General features: G+C 47.9%; 3 protein-coding genes across 49 annotated transcripts in view; 1 reads left to right on the top strand and 2 right to left on the bottom strand.

Moving 5' to 3' along the window:
• Positions 1 to 12772, top strand: part of SART3 (spliceosome associated factor 3, U4/U6 recycling protein) — a 382087-nt gene extending 369315 nt beyond the window's left edge. The window contains exons 15-21 of the mRNA XM_050749669.1: positions 2910 to 3022; positions 3945 to 4021; positions 4919 to 5087; positions 8791 to 9245; positions 9735 to 9887; positions 10840 to 11030; positions 11715 to 12772. Of these exons, the coding sequence (XP_050605626.1) occupies positions 2910 to 3022; positions 3945 to 4021; positions 4919 to 5087; positions 8791 to 9245; positions 9735 to 9887; positions 10840 to 11030; positions 11715 to 11892 (1336 nt within the window). The 3' untranslated portion in view covers positions 11893 to 12772. The remainder of the gene's footprint in view (positions 1 to 2909; positions 3023 to 3944; positions 4022 to 4918; positions 5088 to 8790; positions 9246 to 9734; positions 9888 to 10839; positions 11031 to 11714) is intronic.
• ISCU (iron-sulfur cluster assembly enzyme) overlaps positions 1 to 20407 on the bottom strand; it is a 627706-nt gene that overhangs the window by 31124 nt on the left and 576175 nt on the right. Inside the window, exon 1 of one of the 45 annotated variants that reach the window (XM_050749903.1) lies at positions 15169 to 15172. The exons of the other annotated variants lie outside the window; for them this stretch is intronic. The gene's annotated coding sequence lies outside the window, so the exon portion shown is untranslated. Of the gene's footprint in view, positions 1 to 15168; positions 15173 to 20407 lie in introns of those variants that run through there. 45 annotated transcript variants of the gene reach the window in all.
• Positions 15807 to 20132, bottom strand: FICD (FIC domain protein adenylyltransferase). Of its 3 annotated transcripts, none has more exons than XM_050749796.1 (3): positions 19955 to 20132; positions 18055 to 18413; positions 15807 to 16923 (listed from the first exon to the last, which is right to left on the bottom strand). In XM_050749796.1, exons 2-3 carry the CDS (start codon positions 18353 to 18355, stop codon positions 15842 to 15844), a joined length of 1383 nt encoding a protein of 460 aa, XP_050605753.1. In that variant the 5' UTR covers positions 18356 to 18413; positions 19955 to 20132; the 3' UTR covers positions 15807 to 15841. The 3 variants fall into 3 exon arrangements, with proteins under 3 accessions (XP_050605753.1, XP_050605754.1, XP_050605755.1); XM_050749797.1 differs by lacking the exon at positions 19955 to 20132 and adding an exon at positions 19535 to 19904; XM_050749798.1 differs by lacking the exon at positions 19955 to 20132 and adding an exon at positions 19021 to 19516.

Here is a 20407-nt window from a genome sequence, read left to right as displayed (position 1 = left end):
TAGAACTGGGCTGCCTTCTTTCATTCTGTCTCTTTCAGTAGTGGGTACATTTTAAATTTTTATCGTATTTTGTGCCTGGAACTCTTATAGCTGTGCATTTCTTTTAATTTGTTTTTGTTTTGATTTTTGGGCATGATATTTTATTTGATCTTTTGGAGCTATTTATTTTTTATATTTGCTTTTATAGAAAAGTAGAAAATACTAAAAAGCTAAGAGAAAAAAAACTCAAATTACTGACCCAGTCATAACCATGACCCATTCTTTGAGACTTTTCTATGTTTAAATTTTTTTGTAATGAAAATGCAATTAAAGCATACATGTGTTACAAGCCTTTAAAACTGTTTGAATGAAATAAGTTATGCCTAACAATATTTGTAACATGGGGAAAACATAAAGAATGTGACCAACTTTTCAGTCTGTCTTGAACATTGTTCATTGCATAACATTGCTACATTGCTGGGGGTTTTTTTGAATGTTTTTTCCCTATTTAAAAAACACTGTGTGCCCATATTAGTCAGAATGTTTACAAAAATATGTGATAGAAAGCGGCCGTTTCTTTTCTTTTTTGGGGGCAGGTGGGGAGTCACACTCTCACCCAGGCTGAAGTGCAGTGGCTCAGTCTCAGCTGCAACCTCGCCTCCTGGGTTTAAGCTGTTCTTCTGCCTCAGCCTCTTGAGTAGCTAGGATTACAGGTGTGCACCACCACACCTGGCTAATTTTTGTATTTTTTTTTTTTTTTTAGAAGAGAGTTTCACGATGTTGGTCATGCTGACCTCAAGTGATCCTCCCACCTCGGCCTCCCAAAGTGTAGGAATTACAGGCGTGAGCCACCGTATCTGGCTAAAAGTGACAGTTTCTTATAATCCCACCCCAGAGAAAACCACTGTTAAAGCTTGTTGAATATTCCCCTAGATCAGCAGTTCACAATTTTTTTGGTCTCAGGATCCGTTTTCCACTCTTAAAATTGGAGGATCCCAAAACACTTTTATGTATGTGAGTTATATCTATTGATATTTATAATTTATAAATTGAGAAATGTAAAAAACATTTTCATTCATTTAAATATAACAAATTATTTAACATTAATAACTTTTTTGAACAGTGACTGTTTTTCAGACTCCAAAATAATACAATGAGAAAAGTGGCATTGTTTTCTATTTTTGCAGATATATTTAGCCTGGCCTAGTAGAAGACAGCTAAATTCTCATGTCTGTTACCGATTCTGTCTGTTGTGATCTGTTGTTTTCATTGAAGAGTGTGATAAGAGGTTAGAAAAGAAAGGTATTTTAGAAGCATTTTCAGATAATTGTGGGTATTCTTTCATACATATTATAGCAAAACTTCAGTGTTGCATGTGGAATCTAAAACCATATTGACAGATTCTGTTAGAGTAATACCCATTTATCTATTTTATCTTTTACACAATGCCATAATTCTACGACATTATTTGGAAAAATCCCAATTCACTAAATCATGCAGCTCTTTCAAATGTTGACGTATTTTCTTCTATAGTATTAAAAAATCGTATTTGTTCATATCTGTACTGATCTTAGTAGAAAAGTATTTTAAGTAGGAAGCTGTCAGACTTGTGGTGGCAGATACAAGTTTTCCAAAATTCTAATTTTCACTTGAAAGCTTGAATTCTATCACATACAACAAATACTGTCAGTGGTTTTCCCCAGAGTGGCAGCCTCACTTTGTAAATTTTCAAAAATGTCTGCCAAATACCCAGGTCTGAGTAACTGACCGTGGTTTGTCACTCAAGTTTTCTTTCAAGTAAAAATGGTGTCCTTGAAAAAAGTGACTTGATCAGCTTGCAACTCAAACGGTAATATGTTTTTTTTTTTTTTGCAATAACCATTGTACTTCAGTATGAGAAGGGCTTTAAGTGTACTTAGTATTTCATCACACAGTGCATTAAAAGGATTTCTGCTGCCTTGATTTGTGCTAAGGGCCACCATTACTTGTGCACTGTCTTGAAGATGTCAACACAGTGAAAAAGTCCAGTAATGTCTTGGTATTATTATTTATAAAAGGAGTTTTGACTTTGCAGGCCCCCTGAGAGGCTCTGGGAGAGCCTCAGGGGTACATGGATCCTACTTTGAGAACCAGTGCTCTGAACTTTTTTCTGAGTATCATAATATGTATATATAATTATGTATATTTAAAATGTTGTAAAAACATATATGAATACACTATTTCATAACAGTTATGATTAACAGAATTGTTGTGTAGCTGTTGTGATTAGCAATGTATAGAAAAGATCTGTTGGCGACCAGCCTGGCCAGCCTGGTGAAACCATGTCTCTATTAAAAATACAAAAATTAGCTGAGTGTAGTGGTGGGCACCTGTAATCCCAGCTACTTGGGAGGCTGAAGCAGGAGAATTGCCCAAACCTGGAAGGCAGAGATTGGAGTGAGCCAAGATCGTGCCATTGCACTCCCACCTGGGTGACAAGAGCGAGACTCTGTCTCAAAAAAAAAAAAAGATTTGACTCTGGGTATGAAATTTGACACTTCCCTGGATTCATGACTCTCCCCTCAGTAGGACTCCATAGTAAAATTTCCCTGGGGACTGTATCAGGTTACAGAGAGCTGTTGGACTCCCCCGCCATGTGCCGCACATGTGAATGCTGTAAAGGCAGAATGGTGGTTGCAGATCACGTTCTCGGGTACGCTTTCCAGTAGCCCCTGCATGGCTGAGGGAGAGAGTGCTTCAGGGAAATCCTTAGTAGGTGACTGTAGAGACTGTGGAAGGAGAAAGCATCGTGGATAGATCTGAAAGCTAAGGTCTTCTCAGAAGCTAGAGTTACTGAAGAGTGAGTTTCTACCTGGGAGAAGACGGCCTCTCCCTTTGAGTGCCTTCCACTTTGTGTCCTGGTGGCAGCAACTTTTTGTTTTCTGCCTTAGAGCGCATGGTGACACCCAGCACTGCCGGAAGGCCCTGCACCGGGCTGTCCAGTGCACCAGTGACTACCCAGAGCACGTCTGTGAAGTGTTACTCACCATGGAGAGGACAGAAGGTGGGACCCCCGGCTTTCTTCTGGCTTGGACCCTAACCCATTTGCTGTTTGGTCTCAAGTAGGAGCATCTGGTTACAGTCTGGCGACAGACTGTGTTTACGCTGCCACCCCTTAAGTGGTGCCCTATGATTAGACTGTCACAAGTGTCCTGAAAATGAGTCCTCCTGCAGCTCTTCTCAAATTCTGCAGCTACCAGAAGGACTCTGTGATGTCACTGTAGCACAGAGTTCTAATTCTTTGTTGGGGGGACTGTGTGTTCGATGTTTAGCAGCATCCCTGGCTTCTAGCCCTGAAATGCCAGTAGCAACTTCCTCACTGCATCCAAACATGACAACCAGAAATGTCTGTTAACATTGCCAAATGTCTCTTGATGGGCAGGATCCCTCCTTTGAGAGCCACTGTGCTCTAGTACAACGTCTGTCCAACAGAGGACCTTGGAGAGGCAAATGGCTCAGTGTGTTCTTTGCATCCCTTGTTAAATTTCAGAGCCTTCAGATAGAAAAATAATATGAACTTATCTGTGGGTATTGGTCTGGATTTTGGGTATGGACCCCTCAGAACTGGGAATCAGAGACCACCAAAAAATAAGAAATAAATGCCTCAACATTTGAGTAGCTCTTAAAATTCTTCCGTCTTAATATAAATGTACTTTTTGCATTAGAACGTTTTCATATTCTTTGCCTTCTAGAGCCCTTAATAGATCATATTCTGGTTTTCAAGTCTCTCCTGAAAGGGAAGGGACATTTTAAACCCACTTAGAAGGACTATTTGAATTCTGAACTTCAGTGCTACATGGATTACATTTTCTTATTATTTGATGGGAGAGATCTCTTCTGGAGGTATAGAGAAATTAAGAAAAATTTATGTGATTGTATCCTTCAGAATCCTAAAGAGTGAAAGTTTTGCTTCTCTTTCTTTCAAGGTTCTTTAGAAGATTGGGATACAGCTGTTCAGAAAACTGAAACCCGATTAGCTCGTGTCAATGAGCAGAGAATGAAGGTAATGACAATGTTTGTTTGAAGTCTTTGGCACCTCTGGTAGCTATTTTGGCTCGGTTTGGTATGGATGTTTCTTGTCAAGACATTTTACATTTTCCTAAGTGTCTTTTACTCAGTATTAATTATAAAATATTTAGATCAATGCTTAAACCTGTCTTTTCAGATTGTTCTAAAACTTCAGCCCCAATATTAAGTACTTGTTTCATGTAGTGAGGGAATTTTGACTCTAAAATTTAGTAGAATTGATGAAAAAGAATAAAGAAGAGCCTCACTTAGCCTAGTAAGTGGAACATGAACACCCCCAACTTATTTGGGGCTTTAGTTTTATGGATTTTTTTTTTGTTTTTTGATACGGAGTCTCGCTCTGTCACCAGGCTGGAGATCAGTGGCACATCTTGGCTCACTGCAAGCTCCGCCTCCCGGGTTCATGCCATTCTCCTGCCTCAGCCTCCTGAGTAACTGGGACTACAGGCTCCGGCCACCACACCTGGCTGATTTTTTTTGTATTTTTTTAGTGGAGACGGGGTTTCACCATGTTAGCCAGGATGGTCTCAATCTCCTGACCTCGTGATCCACCCACCTCGGCCTCCCAAAGTGCTGGGATTACAGGTGTGAGCCACTGCCCCCAGCCAGTTTTATGGATTTTTTTTCCCTTCCTTTTGATGAGTAATGATTAGGGTGAGGAAATTGCTAATATTAACAGAGACATCAGATCCAGAATTCCAAAGAACCTGAATGAGCTCTGGTGTGCAACAGCTGTGAGCCTGTCCACATTTTTCTCCAGATCTCTGCTTTTCATTTAGTAATGAACTTCCACTCCCTCTCCCCTTTCATGACAAATCAGTACAGTGAATGTAACTGCCACATCCAGCGATGCATCATCTTCCCACTTTTCTAGGCTGCAGAGAAGGAAGCAGCCCTCGTGCAGCAAGAAGAAGAAAAGGCTGAACAACGGAAAAGAGCCCGGGCCGAGAAGAAAGCGTTGAAAAAGAAGAAAAAGACCAGAGGCCCAGAGAAGCGCGGAGCAGATGAGGACGATGAGAAAGAGTGGGGCGATGATGAAGAAGGTAAGGAGCTCTTGAGAAATTGTGTTTTGAAACGTATCAAAGTTAGAGAAGTTGCGAAAACAGTACGAAGAACTTTCTTCCCTGTACCATTTGAGAATACGTTACCAGCATGATACGCATCACCCTTTGATCACTGTTAGGGTGTATGTCTTACAAACAAGGGCCCTCTTCTCCATGACTAGAATGCAGCCATCAGAGCCGGGGTTAGCAGTGACCGCTACTCCCATCTAATCCTCAGACCCCAGCCATGGGCTCCCATTTGTCCTGATAATGTCCTTTGTAGTGAAAGGATCCGGTTCAGGATGCACTGTTGTGTTTAGCTGTCTTGTCTCCTGGATCTCCTTCCGTCTGGAGCACTCCTCAGCTGTTTTTTACTCTGATGACCTGCACTCTTGGAAGGGGACAGGCCAGTTGCTGTGTTGTGTCCCTCAGCCTGGGTGTGTCTGATGCTCTCTAGGGATTGGATTCCGCTCATGCATCTCGGGCAGGAATAGTGCACAAGCGCTCCTGTGGCCTGCTCATTGAGTCCCATCAGGTGGACTGTGATTCGCTTTGTTCCACTGCTGGCGACAACCCTTTTGATAATTATTTATGTTGATGCTCTACTTATCCCAGGTTTGGCTAGCAAGAGTTCCATCACACAGGCTTCTGTGTCCCTTTGACCTGTCCCCTTGTTCTTTGATCATTTCCTCACCTTCTGGCACACAATACCCAAGGGTCATCTTGTACTTTCCATAACTCAGTCCTGGAATCCATCATTTCTCCAAGGTTCCTTTGAGTGATGAGTGGTATTTAGGAGGTGCTGGTTGTGCTCACTGCTATTGGGTATTGTTCCTAGGCCTGAGTGGTCGAGGGTAGGGAGAGTGTGTGTGTGTGCGCGTGCATGTGCGTGCATGTGTACACAGACATATTTATGTCCGTATTTACTTCTGTAACTATTTGTGTATGCTGAAAATCATGATTTCACACCAGTACCTCCAGTTCCAGTCTAACACCACAGGGTTCCCTTTCATACTTGCAACGCCTTTCTCTCTCTTTTTAAAATTTATTTATTCATTTATTTTTGAGACAGAGTCTCGCTTTGTTGCCCAGGCTGGAGTGCAATGGGGTGATCTTGGCTCACTTCAACCTCCGCCTTCTGGGTTCAAGTGATTCTTGTGCCTCAGCCTCCCAAGTAGCTGGGATTACAGGCACACACCATCACACCTGGCTAATTTTTTTGTATTTTTAGTAGAGATGGGGTTTTGCCATGTTGGCCAGGCTGGTCTTGAACTTGTCGCCTCAAGTGATCCACCCGCCTTGGACTCCCAAAGTGCTGGGATTACAGGTGTGAGCCACCGCACCCAGCCATGTCACGCCCTTTTCTAACCTTGAGAAACTTGGCTGCCTTTATCCTCAGTGTCCTCACTTATTCCACCCAGCCCCTGTAGGTATGTAATCAAATTCCTGTCCCTGCCTCCCCTTCTCACGGGTGCCATCCCCACCCTGTTTGGTCTCCCACACCTGGGGTCAGGCACGGCTCTGCATGGACACCCTTGCCTCCTTCACTCAGGCTTCCAGATCTAGGCTGGGTCCCTGCCACTGCCCCATGTCTGCTCGTCTTCTTCCTTCCATTCAGGTTCTAGCATCCCGCACCATTGCTGCAGCCCCTACCCTGCACAGACCTGCCAAGCTTGGCCCTGCTTTTTTTTTTTTTTCTTCTTTTTGAGAGGGAGTCTCGCTCTGTTGAGGCTGGAATGCAGTTGCATGATCTCAGAGTGCAGGAGAAGATCTTGCTCTGTCGAGGCTGGAGTGCAATTGCATGATCTCGGCTCACTGCAACCTCTGCCTCCTGGGTTCAAGCGATTCTCCTCCCTCAGCCTCTCAAGTAGCTGGGATTACAGTTCGCCCGCCACCACACCCAGCTAATTTTTGTATTTTAGTAGAGATGGGGTTTCACCATGTTAGCCAGGCTGGTCTGGAACTCTTGACCTTAAGTGATCCTCCCGCCTTGGCCTCCCAAAGTACTGGTATTACAGGCATGAGATACTACACCCGGCCTTGGCCCTGCTTTTAATGGTTCTGACTTAGTGGAATTTTCCAGCAGTGTTTCTTTCACCCTTGTAATTTCAGGGACGGGCAGCTCTGGGTCATACTTATTTCAGAGAGTCAGTCAAGGTAAAGAATTGTCTCTGGTGGCTGGGCGTGGTAGCTCACGCCTGTAATCCCAGTACTTTGGGAGGCTGAGGTGGGCAGATCACCTGAGGTCAGGGGTTCAAGACCAACCTGGCCAACATGGTGAAAACCTGCCTCTACTAAAAATACAAAAATTAGCTGGCCGTGGTGGTGGGCGCCTGTTTTCCCAGCTACTCGGGAGGCCGAGGTAGGAGAATCACTTGAGTCTGGGAGGTGGAGGTTGCAATGAGCTGAGATCATGCTGTTGCACTCCAGCCTGGGAGACAGAGCAAGACACTGCCTCAAAAAAAAAAAAAAAAAAAAAAAGAATTGTCTCTGGACATGAAAGGACTCTCTGTACACTTTCTTAGTACAGATGTGTGAGCCAGAGAGAACTGGGAATGGAGTCATCCATCGTTGAGTTGACCTTGCTTGCACACCTTGTTTGGGCTGCCCTAAATGACTGAGGGTGGCTCATTGCTCCTCTGGCCTCACAGTTTAGCAGAGTAAGGCAAATGTGATGTGTGACCGCAGTGTCGTTTGATCAGGGCATGGCATGCGATCAGGACTGTGGGAGATGGAGTTGTTAATACTGGTGGAGGCCAAAGAAGGCACTAGTGGGTCAGCTTCATACTAGGAAGACTGTGGGGAAGAGATGCGGCATCCAGGGGGAAGACCGAGTGACTGTCTGGCAGCAAGAAGGGAAGGGCTGAGCTAGACAGGGAGCCAATGTTAGCACAGCCTGAAGGCACAGCACAGCCTGGCATTCTCTGTGAGCAGCAGATAATTGGGTTTGAACCCGGATGCATGGGAGAGGGATGGGGCAGTGGTTGAGGAGTCTGCAGTGGTAGGTGGGCCAGTCAGCTGGACCCAGCCCAGGGATACTCTTGAATACAGTAGCAGTGTGCAGGGCTTACATTGCATTGTAAAGTCAGTGGGTGAACTGATGGGGAGGTCTGTTTGCCGGAGGCTGATGTCTGTTGAACTTCAGTCCTGGCCCTGTGGAGGCAGTGGTGAGGACAGACTGCAGTAGAAGATTGTGGTTAAGCTCTCTTAAGGACACAAGACCTTATTGAAAGTGTTTTAGAAACCATAGCCCCTTTGTAGTGCTTTTCCTAATGTGCTCCCTGGGGCACGGGCATCAGTCACTAGGGTGCTTTTCCAGTGCAGATTCTCCTGTCCTATCCCACCCCTGTTGACCTGGGCTTTGTAGGAGAGGGGCCCTGGAATTTGCCTTCTGAACTTTGATACCCACTGGCCTTTTGTATAATTTGCCTTTTGTATAATTTAAGAGTGGACAGTGGGGATTTATGTTGTTACTTCCACTTGATTGAGCCCACTTACCGGAGTGTAACTGGGGCACAGAAAGTTGTGGGACAGGTCAGGTGGGTCACAAAAGACTTCTCAGGGGTGATGCTTGCCCCACCGAGTCTGGCGAGGGAGAGTGTCACAGGTAGCTGTCACAGCGCTTGGACTTCACACCTCTGTTCAGGCTCCCTGAAGAGAAGTAACAGTTAACCATGGCTACTTTTGTTTTGAAAACCTGTAGAGCAGCCTTCCAAACGCAGAAGGGTCGAGAACAGCATCCCTGAAGCTGGAGAAACACAAAACGTAGAAGTAGCAGCAGGGCCCGCTGGGAAATGTGCCACTGTAGACGTGGAACCCCCTTCGAAGCAGAAGGAGAAGGCAGTCTCCCTGAAGAGGGACATGCCTAAGGTGCTGCACGACAGCAGCAAGGACAGCATCACCGTCTTTGTCAGCAACCTGCCCTACAGCATGCAGGAGCCGGACGTGAAGCTCAGGCCACTCTTCGAGGCCTGTGGGGAGGTGGTCCAGATCAGACCCATCTTCAGCAATCGCGGGGATTTCCGAGGCTACTGCTACGTGGAGTTTAAAGAGGAGAAATCAGCCCTTCAGGCACTGGAGATGGACCGGAAAAGTGTAGAAGGGAGGCCAATGTTTGTTTCCCCCTGTGTGGATAAGAGCAAAAACCCCGATTTTAAGGTAGGTTTATGGAAAAAAAGAATACCTTTCCTCTATGGTTGCTTTAGACAGGCACTTTCTTCCTGCAGCAGTGATATTTAGGGTAGACATGGAAGTTTTATGCTGTGTTTGGATGTAAACTTCCTTGTGAGCCAAGGTCCGTCCTGAGCCGGCTGACTGAGGTCTGACTCATGGCATGGCTCCTTCTTGCTGGGTGCTTAGTCATGACAAGGGACTGTGCTGAATGCTTTATGTGTGTCACCTCATTGACTCCTCATCAGACTCTGTGAATGGCCACTTTTATTCTTGCCGTTTTACAGAGGAAGACATGGAGGCCTGGAGAGGTTAAGTGACTCACCCCAGTGGCCCCGTTAACAAGTTTCAGAGCATGGCTTGGCTCTAGTCTGCCTGGCTGGGCTGCTTCTGGGGACAAGGCTGGTGTCAGAGGAGTCAGGTGAGCTGGGTCATGCCTCGAATCATGGTTTTTCTCTGTCTTCCTTCTTCCTATAGGTGTTCAGGTACAGCACTTCCCTAGAGAAACACAAGCTGTTCATCTCAGGCCTGCCTTTCTCCTGTACTAAAGAAGAACTAGAAGAAATCTGTAAGGCTCATGGCACCGTGAAGGACCTCAGGCTGGTCACCAACCGGGCTGGCAAACCAAAGGTCAGAGTCAGAGCAGATCGTGCCTTGTCTTCAAGGCTTGGGCAAGCTTCCTGTCTGTCTCTGTTCAAAGATGATTTAGCCTCTAGAATGGATTCCTAGTTTGTCTGCTGAGAAACAAAAGTTAATTTCACAGAAAGATCTGCACACTTAGCTCTACTTACATTTGGAGTCAGATTAACTTGTTTGTAGTTAATTGTGCTAAAAAGAATAAAGCAGTTGGAAATAGATGATCATGAATTCACCACACTATGGCCCCTGGCTGTGGGGCTTGGGGGAAGCCCTGTGACCAGCAGCACATGGGCTTTGGGGTGGGCACCCTCCTGTAGCCTCTTCCCTCTGTCCCAGGCCTCTCTTTCCCTGGGGCCTCCAGCCAGGCCCCTTGAGTCCCTCCATTGCAGTGCCTCTTCTACTGTCCTTCCTTCTTGCACGCTCAGTCTCCTGCTAAGTCCTTTTGTGCCCCATTTTGTGTAGTAAGTGGTTTTGTTACTGTCTACCCACCGCCCACTCTCCCTCCCCTTTATCCAGGTTAATGGAGAGAAAAAGAGGATGAAATGAGGGAGTGGGTGAAGGCACAGAAACACAAGGGCTCACCTGGGCACCTGGGCTGCTGGCCCTGTGTCCCATCCACCTCTTGGTTTATTTGCTGGATTTATACTGGTCCATCTGTCTGTTTCCTTCTTTCTTTCTACTTCTGCAGCACATACAAGGTGTACTGAACTTGGAAGGGTTATCTGAAGTTACAGTGCGTAGCAGCAGTTGGGAAGGAGAGTAGGGTGGGGAAATAAGCCTGTAGACAGAGGATGCAGTGGTGGGGAAGGTAACCTGTTGGTTGGTCATTTGCTGTGGCCTGGTCTGCTGGTCTCAGGGAGGAAGCCCAGTGCCTGCCCTGTGGGAGGAGGTTACGTCCCTGGTCTGTGGGATCTGACTTGGTTCTGAATCTTGCCTCTTCCAGGGCCTGGCCTATGTGGAGTATGAAAATGAATCCCAGGCGTCGCAGGCTGTGATGAAGATGGACGGCATGACTATCAAAGAGAACGTCATCAAAGTGGCAATCAGCAACCCTCCTCAGAGGAAGGTTCCAGAGAAGCCGGAGACCAGGAAGGCACCAGGTGGCCCCATGCTTTTGCCGCAGACATACGGAGCGTAAGTGCTTGCATGGTAGACTAGTGCAAACTTCGTCCTGGCTGGCACCAGTTCATGGACCATGGGGGGATTAACCCGGCATGAATTAGCTTCCTGTTAGGACAGAAAAGCCAAGACGTGCTGTTCCTTGTGGTAATCACTGTGGTTCCACTGGAGCAAGGCGTCCAGAGCAGGATGCAAGCCTAGGCAGTGACCTCTGCCTGGTACTGGCCAATTTACACTTGTCATTTATTTCAGACAAAACTAAAGGCAGTGATTATTTTCAAGTCCCCTTTGCCAGTTGGAGCTATGTTTAAAACGAAATCTTATACCCACGTGTGTGCCAGTCTACAGCCCTAGCTATATGATCCACATAAGCTGTGCTTTTTGTCTGCTAGGGATGAGGAGGAGATAGCAGAATTGCCGGGTGACTGGCGAGGTCTGAGAGGTGATAGTCACACTGATCCCCTCTGAGTGCGACTGGTGCTCAGGGTTGATCTTTGCCAAAACTGAACAAGGCCAAGTCTGTCGAAGCAGTTTTTACTTAACAGCCAGAATTAAGGAGGCAGGGATTATCTCATCCTTTTTTCTTTTCCCCCTTTTAGCTTCTGGTTATATTTAAAACTATCTTGGCTTATTTTTACAAATAAATGAGGGGCCACAAATTGTTGCTTCAAAAGGTCCATTCAGTGTTTGCTCTTCTAGGAGGGGGAAGGGAAGGACGCAGCTGTCTCTACTGCCTCGTGCCCTGCAGCGCCCAAGTGCTGCAGCTCCTCAGGCCGAGAATGGCCCTGCCGCGGCTCCTGCAGTTGCCGCCTCAGCGGCCACCGAGGCACCCAAGATGTCCAATGCTGATTTTGCCAAGCTGTTTCTGAGAAAGTGAACGGGACTCTGGGAGACAGGAAATGCCTTACTTCACTCTGGCCCGGCGGACCTCCCACCACCCCACGGTGCACTGGGGATGGACAGGCCTGGTGTGCTGCCCGCTCGCAACCACAGATGGCTCCTCTGCTTTAGACAGAAAGGGGGAAGGGGTTCTAAGTCAAGAGCCTTTCAGTGCTCCCTCATATTGAGGGCAGTGGCAGAAAAGTGACCACTCTGCAGGCTCCCTGGGCCCAGGATGTGGTGTCCCAAGATAGGTTTGTATCTTAAAGACTGAGGCACAGAAGCGAAACGAGAACACGGTTTTTGAGATGCAGTTGTCCAAATGTTTCTGGCCAGCTCCGGCCCCTTTTTGTATGACACTTCTCTTCTACACTGCACAGCACATGTGCCCGTCATTCTTTTAATTTTAAAAGATGAAATGGCAGATGCTAGTAATTCACCAGAATGGCCTATTACGGGGGTGGGTCTGAGGGAAGTCATCTATAAAACATTTGCTGGATTTTTGTTCAAGGGGGCTGTGCATTTTTATATTATGTATTTGTAAATGACATGTCAGCCATTTCATGTTTCCTAAAAGCAGAATATTTGCAACATTTGTTTTGTATAGGAATTATTTGTGCCACCTGCTGTGGACTGTTTTCTTTGCCTAGTGACTAGTGACCTGTGTTGTCTAAACATGAGTTCAGCCCTTTGGTTTTGTTTAATACCATGTCAAATGCAAACTTCAATTCTCCCCATTTAGCTTTATTAAACTGAAGTTCTCTTCAAAACTTCTTGCTGAATGGTACTCAGATGTGCATTCACATACAGATGTGTTTTGAAGTGAGTGTACCTTGCTTTACCTAATAGATGTGTAAATAGAGCTTCTGTAAGTCAAATCCCATTGTCACTTTGATTTAAATTATTTCAGCTGTGATGTGTCTTCAGTTTTTATACAATTCAGTTTATAGCAGTTTGACACTGGAGCTTTTGAGCTTTTTTACCTCACATCTTTATCAAATATTTATTGCTTTGAAAACAGCATTGCCAGTTCAGTAGGGGAAGCTTACTTTATTAAGACACTCTGGAGAAAGATGTCAGGGAATCCTTGTGTATGTCATAGGAATCAACTCCTCATTTATCTGTTGTGTAAGTAAGTTTTTGTGCATCAGTCGGGCTTTTCTATATTTTTTTAACTTAACATTTTTTAATATAACCGATTAAAAAGTAGACAGAACAGTAAAATAAACTCCTGTGTGCCTACCATTCAGCTTCCAGCATTCCTCAACTCCCAGCCCCTTTTCCTTTATGTCTGTCTCCCTTCCACCTTCTGTTATATTGAGGCATGTTCCAGATGTCATTGTGCTCGTCCAGTAATGTTGTGGCAGGTGTCTCAGGACTGAAAGGCCTTCACTCCTAGAAACATTAGTGGTAATCCCTTAATGTCAACTGTCCACTCAGATTTCCACCTTCCTATAAATATCAGCTCTCCTCCCTGTAAATTATTGGTTCGTAAGCCTCTTACATCTTTTAAAATGTAAGTTCCCCTCCGTCTCTTTTTTACACAAAACAAACTTTTTACTAGACTTCTGAATTAAATTCAAGCGCTGGCTGTTGACAGCAGCAAGAACCTTTGCTGTCCCACGTGTTCTTCCTGCAGTGTTCTCTGTGATGCTGTTTGGAAGGCTGTTCAGCTGGTGAGATGATTTGGGTAGCTCAGAGGGAGCCCTCATGGTTGGGGACCTGACACGTGAAGAGCCATGAACATCACTATGGGTGAGTGTGGCCTTACTTTTCGCTGCTTCACATTAACGGTTTGGCTTTCTTGCCTGCAGCCAGTATTCTGACCTTAATGTCATACTTGCAGATGTCAACCCAGGCTTGTTACAGGGGCAAACCTTTTCGGGTTTGAGCAGAACCCAATTTAGGTTCGGGGTGTTGACTGTTCTAGAAATGGATTTCCAGGAGCACATGAGTGGGTTTGTGTTTTCTGCAGAAAATCCAGAACTGATGGTAAATAGAAACATGAAAAACTACTCCAGTTAATTGAGTCTTAGTAAAAAAAAAAAAATCAGTAATTTGTCCTTATCCACCTAGGTAGGCGGTTTATCCAACTTCTGGCTCGCTTGCCCATGGAAATCACCATCTTGGATCTGTTGCTCTCCCAGAACAGTATTATGAATAGGGCCGAAGGTCAGAATACCCCCATTGCCCTTATGACAGATGGGAACATCTCCCAAATAAGACAGCAAAGTCTCAGGCATTCATGTAATAAAATAACTTTATTAGAATCAGGAATTTGTTAAAATAATATCCTTCACATATAGCTAAAGTGCAAATTCTCTTGCTCTATAGTAGAAGCAAACATATCTGTCAGACCTCCTTGGTGTGCTTATAAAACCAAGATGAGAAGAGTTTAAGAAGTACCTCTGGCAGCATAAGAGTATGAAAACATATTTTATAGAGGTTTGAATAATTATTATTTGGAGCCATTTCATATATCTTTTCACTTATTTTTCTTAACCTTTCAAAAACTACTCAATGTGCTATTTATACAACTGAATAACTGTATAAACGACATTAGAGCAGTGGCCTCATTACTGTCAGGAATGGAATTCCCAAATCAGACAACACTGCGTATTCGCCATCACTGACACGCTGACAAAGTGCAGTACAGTGTTAGACATCACGGGCTCCATCACTAGGAAAGGGACCCAGTGACTTCCACCACTCTGACTCTAAATAGCAGCAGTCATATTGGCAGCTGTGCCATATGATTGAGAGAAGATTCTACTTCCATTGGAGCGCTTGGAGACTCGGCCATATTACATAGAGCACTGCATCATTTCACAAGTTGCGAAAAAAATAAGGCCACTCTGAGGCAATCTCTTCTGCCTCCCCATGGGGGACGGGACATGGGACAGTGCAAAGGCCGTGGAAGGTGGGGGTCCAGGCAGTAAGTAGATGAAACTCCAGGACCAGAGGGATGCAGCCTGGCCATGGCTGAAGGTTTTTGCTCCATTCAGTAGAAACTGGTGCTCTAATTCATTATCAAAAATGCTTATTTGGTGTCCATGTGGCACTTGTTTTCTCAGGTTAACATCTACCTACAGAAAACTCAGGCAGAGGGGTGAGGGCAGATGCCTACTAGCATAACACCTGGCTAGCAGCATGATACAGGTGGAATGACAAGCCCAGAGAACTTTTAGACGAAAACATCTGGCCTGAGTTACTACAAATGAAGTGTGAGAGAAACGCCAATATACAAAACCAAACTGCCCACCCCCCATGTTTCCCCCTCCAACATACAGCTCTTTATGGCTACCCCCTATTCTTAATTAGAAAAATAGTCTCAACATGGAAAAAAACAGCCGCTGGCACTAAAGTTTGCAAACTATGGCTCAAAAAGTTCCTGGAGGTAAGGAATGTCAGCATTCATTTTCTCTTCTATGAAGTTTGCTTGGAAGTTAGTCACCACTAATCTAAACCTCAAGAAAGTGAGCTTTCAACCATTTCTCTCAGCTGCGACTTGGGTCTGACTTCCCAGTTGCAGTCACAGAACCTCTCAGCCCATTTCAGAGAAGTACTTGGAGGCGTTATATCAGTGGCTCTGGGCCCTGTCCCACATCTGGCCACTCCTCCCACTTAGTGCAAATTCTGCTCCAGAACCTGTGTTCTGATCACATGGTGGCACTGTTGCCCCTAAAGTACAGCCACCAGCAAGACACAGCAGACACCACACAACACTGACTAGCTTGCTCCAAAGAAGAAAATAAATAGCTTGCTTGAATTATAAGTTATTTTAGAGACAAGGTTTCATAACTTAAGTGTTTTCTTGTTTTTTTAAACTAAACATTTAGAGGTAAAGAATGTTTCTCCTTTTGCTTTGGAAAGTGACTAGGTTTCTAGAAATGCTGTTTTTTTTTTCCCCGAACCTCAGGACATCCTTTGTCACTGAGGAAGGATTTCTAGGGTGAGGGCTTCACAGGAAGCGTCTCCTTGAACCCAGAGTGGTTGGGCTGGGCTTCTGGCAGTGCCACCGAGTACTCAGTTGTGGCAAAAAGCAGGGTGTCCAGGGTGGTCTCAGTACACTTGGCGATGAAGCGAATGAAAGGCCTCACATCGCCCTCGTTGGCAGCTTCCAGCACGTGGTAGTACTCAGACCGCTGCTCCTTGCGGATGGTGATGGGCGGGTAGCCCGCCTGCATGAGGATGAGGTTCATGAGCAGGCGGGAGGTCCTCCCGTTGCCGTCAATGAAAGGGTGGATGTAAACGAGTTTATAATGGGCTAAGGCTGCAAACTCCACCGGGTGCAGGTTCATGGCATCCTCAGAGTTGAGCCACTGTACAAACTCCTGCATCTGCTTTTCCACATCCTGCGGATGGGGAGGGATGTGGTGTCCGACCAGGACCTGTGTCGTCCGAAACCTGCCAGCTTCCACGGGGTCCACGTAGCCCAGCACCCGCCTGTGGATCTCCAGCACGTCGCTGATGGTGACGGAGCCGATGCGTGAAACCAGGGTTGTGTTGATGTACTTCATGGCCGCGTGCATGCCGATGACCTCGTTCTGCTCCTCCAGGCTCTTCCCGGGCACGGCGTAGCGGGTCTCCAGGATGTGCCTGATTTCTGAGAGGGTGAGGGTGTTGCCCTCGATGGCCACTGTGTGGTAGATGTGATGGTAGTAGGTCTCCTCCATGACCCTGCGCAGAGCCGAGTTCCCCTTGGGGATGGACATGATCTTCTTCACTTTGCTGTCGATGATGCTGAAATACCTCTGATCGATCTCCTCCACGAGTGGGAGCGTCCGATCACGGCTGACCAGCGCTTTCTCATGGTAGGGCGAGATGGTCAATGCTCTGGTGTACAAATAGTCCGCCTGGATGATGTCCTTGTCTTCTTCTGAGAAGATGCCAAACTCGGTGAGTGCGTCCACGAAGTCCGGATCCATCTTGAGGGCATGCATGAAGAGCTTTTGGGCTTTTTCCCGCTTGCCCTGGCGCTTCATCTCCAGGGCCTGGTTCAGGGCGGCTCTGGCTTCCAACTTACCTGCTGGAAGAGAGCCAAAGAAGCGATGTGAGGGAGAATAGGGGGCAGAGGACATTGAGGGGGGCTGTCACCTGTGCTGGTCTCCACGGAAAACCATGATGACCAGCCTGGGTCCCTGGCCTTGGGCCTTGGGGGGCTTCTTCCAGCCACATCGTGTGTACTCTACGTGCCCAGTACCACTGATCCCCCAGCCGTGTGGTGGTATGCCAGTCACTATCCGTGTGTCCCCAGAGCCACACTCTGTATTCAGGGAGGCACCTCCTTGGCTTCCTAGCCTCCTGCCTTTTGGACATAGAAAGTTCTGGGCATTTACTCTGCCTGGACCCTCTGTGCTGGACCTTTCCCATTGGCCACAGCTCCCAATGTAGGCCCTCTCCTACATCTCCAACTCGTCCTGTGCTGGTGACACACCTTTGGGCCCCTGCAGGGGCCCAAAGGTGTTAACAACTCCCCACTCTTCCTAGACCCTGGGGGCTTTACCATCGCAGGACTGTTCTTTCACTCTTTTAACCCAGTGGTTTGATTGTGCGCCCCAGGGGACATTTGGTGATGTCTGGAGACCTGGTTAGTTGTCATAATTGGGGTGGTGGTAGGGGTGCTACAGGCATCTCATGGGGAGAGGCCAGGGATGCCACCATCATCTGACAATGCACATTCAGTCCCCACTACAGAGAACTGGTGGAGGTGGGGAGCCTGCTCTAGCCATAGCCTTCCTGTCCTGGCCCCTCTCGGCCACCTGAGGATCAGCTCCACACATTCAACTTCCTTTAGTTCCTCGAATGCCCCCAGGCTCTCTTATGACAGTTATGTCAGTTATGACAGCTAACCTCTGGTCTCTGCCTGGAGTCCTTTTCCTTGGATGCCCTTCTCCTTGGATGACTCCTACTTAACAACTGGGTCCCAGCTCAGGTGTCACTTCCTCTAGGGAGCCTTCCTGGCATGCTCCTACAGCCCTTTGTGCTTCCCCATCACCACACTTGTGACACTGTCTCAGTCACGTCACCTTGTCTATACTAGGAGCTCAGGGCTGACTTGTTCACAATACCCCGATGCCCTGCACACAGGACATGGCACACATTCTATGTCTGTCTGCTTAGTTAACAAACATTGAGGAAGACAGCCAGTCTCTCTTACCTGGAGAGGCCTTGGTCTTGGCCACCAGCAGCGTCACGCCCCTGGAGGTGATGCTGAGCTCTGTGGATGGGCTGCTGCACTTGGCGGCGGCATGCTGCGCCCTGTCCAGTTTGCTCCTGAGCAGGTAGAAGCCTTTGAGCACAGCCAAGCACTGCTCTTCCACAGCCCCCAGTGGCAGCAGCAGGGCCAGCAGGGACCCCAGCACCATGCTCAGCAGCGTCACCCAGAGGAAGCGGCCCCAGACTGAGACCCATTTCGGTTCAGTCACCGCCATCACTGAAGCCATCGGCATGAGCATCATCTGGACTCAGGAGAAGGCCCTTTGCGCATGTCCACAGGCAGCTGAGACACAGCAGGATCTGCAAGGAGCCAAGAGTCACAGGAGAAATAGACACGTTCAGGACACGGCGTGACTTCAGCCAGGAAGATGGGTTTGGAGACTTCCTCTTTTAGCTCACTAGAGAGACGGGGTGGGGGCAAGTCAAGGAGTGGATCTCACTAGAGGAGGGACCAGCCTAGAAGGACTGGTGCCACCTCCTGAGCAGTGTGACTGTGAAAATAACACTGCTGTGGTCCAACAATTATTGAGCACTTGCTGTAATCCAGGCCCTGTGCTAAGCAACAAAGGCCTCCCATGGGTCATAGTCTTCAACTTGAGCTGATGTTTTCATCCCACTCTCCAGGTGAGGGAACTGAGGTTCAGAGAGGTGAAGTCCCTTGCCCAAAGTCCCGCCGGGAGCAAGTGACAGCCTTAGGACCTGGAACTCAGGAACCCCACGGCTCTAACGTGTTCCCCCTTTCCATACATCCCTGTGGCTTCTGACTACAGACACTGGATTTGTGGACATATGTCAAACATTTGGGACACAAATGACTGACAGGCACACATGCAGATCAGCCACAGCAGTTCTGACACCCAATCTTTGATAAGCACAACTGTTGGGTGGCCTCATTTATTGCCCTCACCTTGATATTCAGCCACAGCTCCCACAGTGCCCTTCCCCTCTCTGGCCTTCCGTTTCTGGCCTGTCCAGAAGGGACCCCACCAGGAGGAGGAGCAGTTCGAGCATCTCGAAAGGAACTCAGGCTGTGGGCCACAGTGCTTGGCCTCAGTGACAACAGGGCTTGTATGTACTTGGGGCTGGCAGTGGAAGTGGAGGGGGGCCAGGTATGCAAACACTATGCTAACAATAAGCACTTATTAAGCAACTATGGTGTGCTAGGTGCTGAGCTGTGTACTGGCCACACATTGCCTCATTTCACCCTCATGCCACCCTATGAAAGAAGAGCTACCCCTAGCTCTTTTACAGACAAGGGAAACCAAGGCACAGAGAGCATAAGTTAAATTCCAGAAGGCCCACAAGAGGTAAACAGAGGCATCCGGAAGGAAACACCAGGGCCTCTGAGCCCGGTCCCCGGGTCTCAACTTCTACCTTATTACTAAGCAGGGCCTGTGCACCTGCTCTGGGCTGGTACTGACCCGGGAATGACTGATAGATCGGGGGTTCGGAGTCTTATGTGGAGCCTGGCCCTTTGCCACAGAACATGAGAAATGGCTTGCGATGAGCTTTAACGGGTGCGCCTGGAGTGCTGCGCGGGTCCAGGGGTCTGGGCGGGCTTCCCGAGGGGACAGGCTCCTGGACGGGGCGGTACAGGCAAGGGGCAGTTCGCCGGTGCCAGGGGTGTGTGCGGGGAAGGAATGCGTTCCAGGAGGCGCGAATCTCTCCCCCACACTTCCCAAGAAAAGGAGAACTGAGGCCGGGAGAGGAGAGGGGACCGGTCCAAGTCCCCTCCAAGACTGCAGAGCCTCCCCTTCCCGAACCCCGCCCAGAGCTCGCGGCCCCGCCGCACCCTTCCCGGCTCCGTCCTCTCGAGCCCCTCGGGCTTGCCCCCTTCTCACCGCGCGCGGCTGTCAGAACCCCAACCGCCTTCCCCGCGCTCCCAGCTCCGAGGCCGCCGGCTCCCGGGTCCTCCTTCTCCGCCGGCCTCTGGCCCCGCCCTCGGCGACTCGCCATTGAACCGCCCGCAGCCCTCGTCTCGGCGGATTGGCTTTCTCCACTTGTCCTTCCCTCGCATTTCCGGGTTCCCGCGTCCGCCTCGGCTTCCCCGGGAAAGACGCGCCGTGGGCCACTCCCATTGGTTGTCGCTTGCGTTTGTCCCGTTCATGTAGCAGCCAATAAGCAGCGGGAGGGGCGGAGCCTAGGCCACAGACGGGAGGAGCAGGTGCTGGAAACCCGACGCGCCTGGGGATTTGCGGCACGCTAGGTGGCTGGCCCGGAAATTCTAAGTTCCACGGCGGTGCCTTCCTCGGGTCTCCTCGTCCCGGATCCGCTGTCGTGTGCCTCATTTTTCC

The sequence above is a fragment of the Macaca thibetana genome, chromosome 11 (genome assembly GCF_024542745.1).
Source record: "Macaca thibetana thibetana isolate TM-01 chromosome 11, ASM2454274v1, whole genome shotgun sequence".
Lineage (NCBI taxonomy): Eukaryota > Metazoa > Chordata > Mammalia > Primates > Cercopithecidae > Macaca > Macaca thibetana.
The sequence above is the reverse complement of the archived record's forward strand: the minus strand, read 5'-3'. Positions and strand labels throughout refer to the sequence as shown.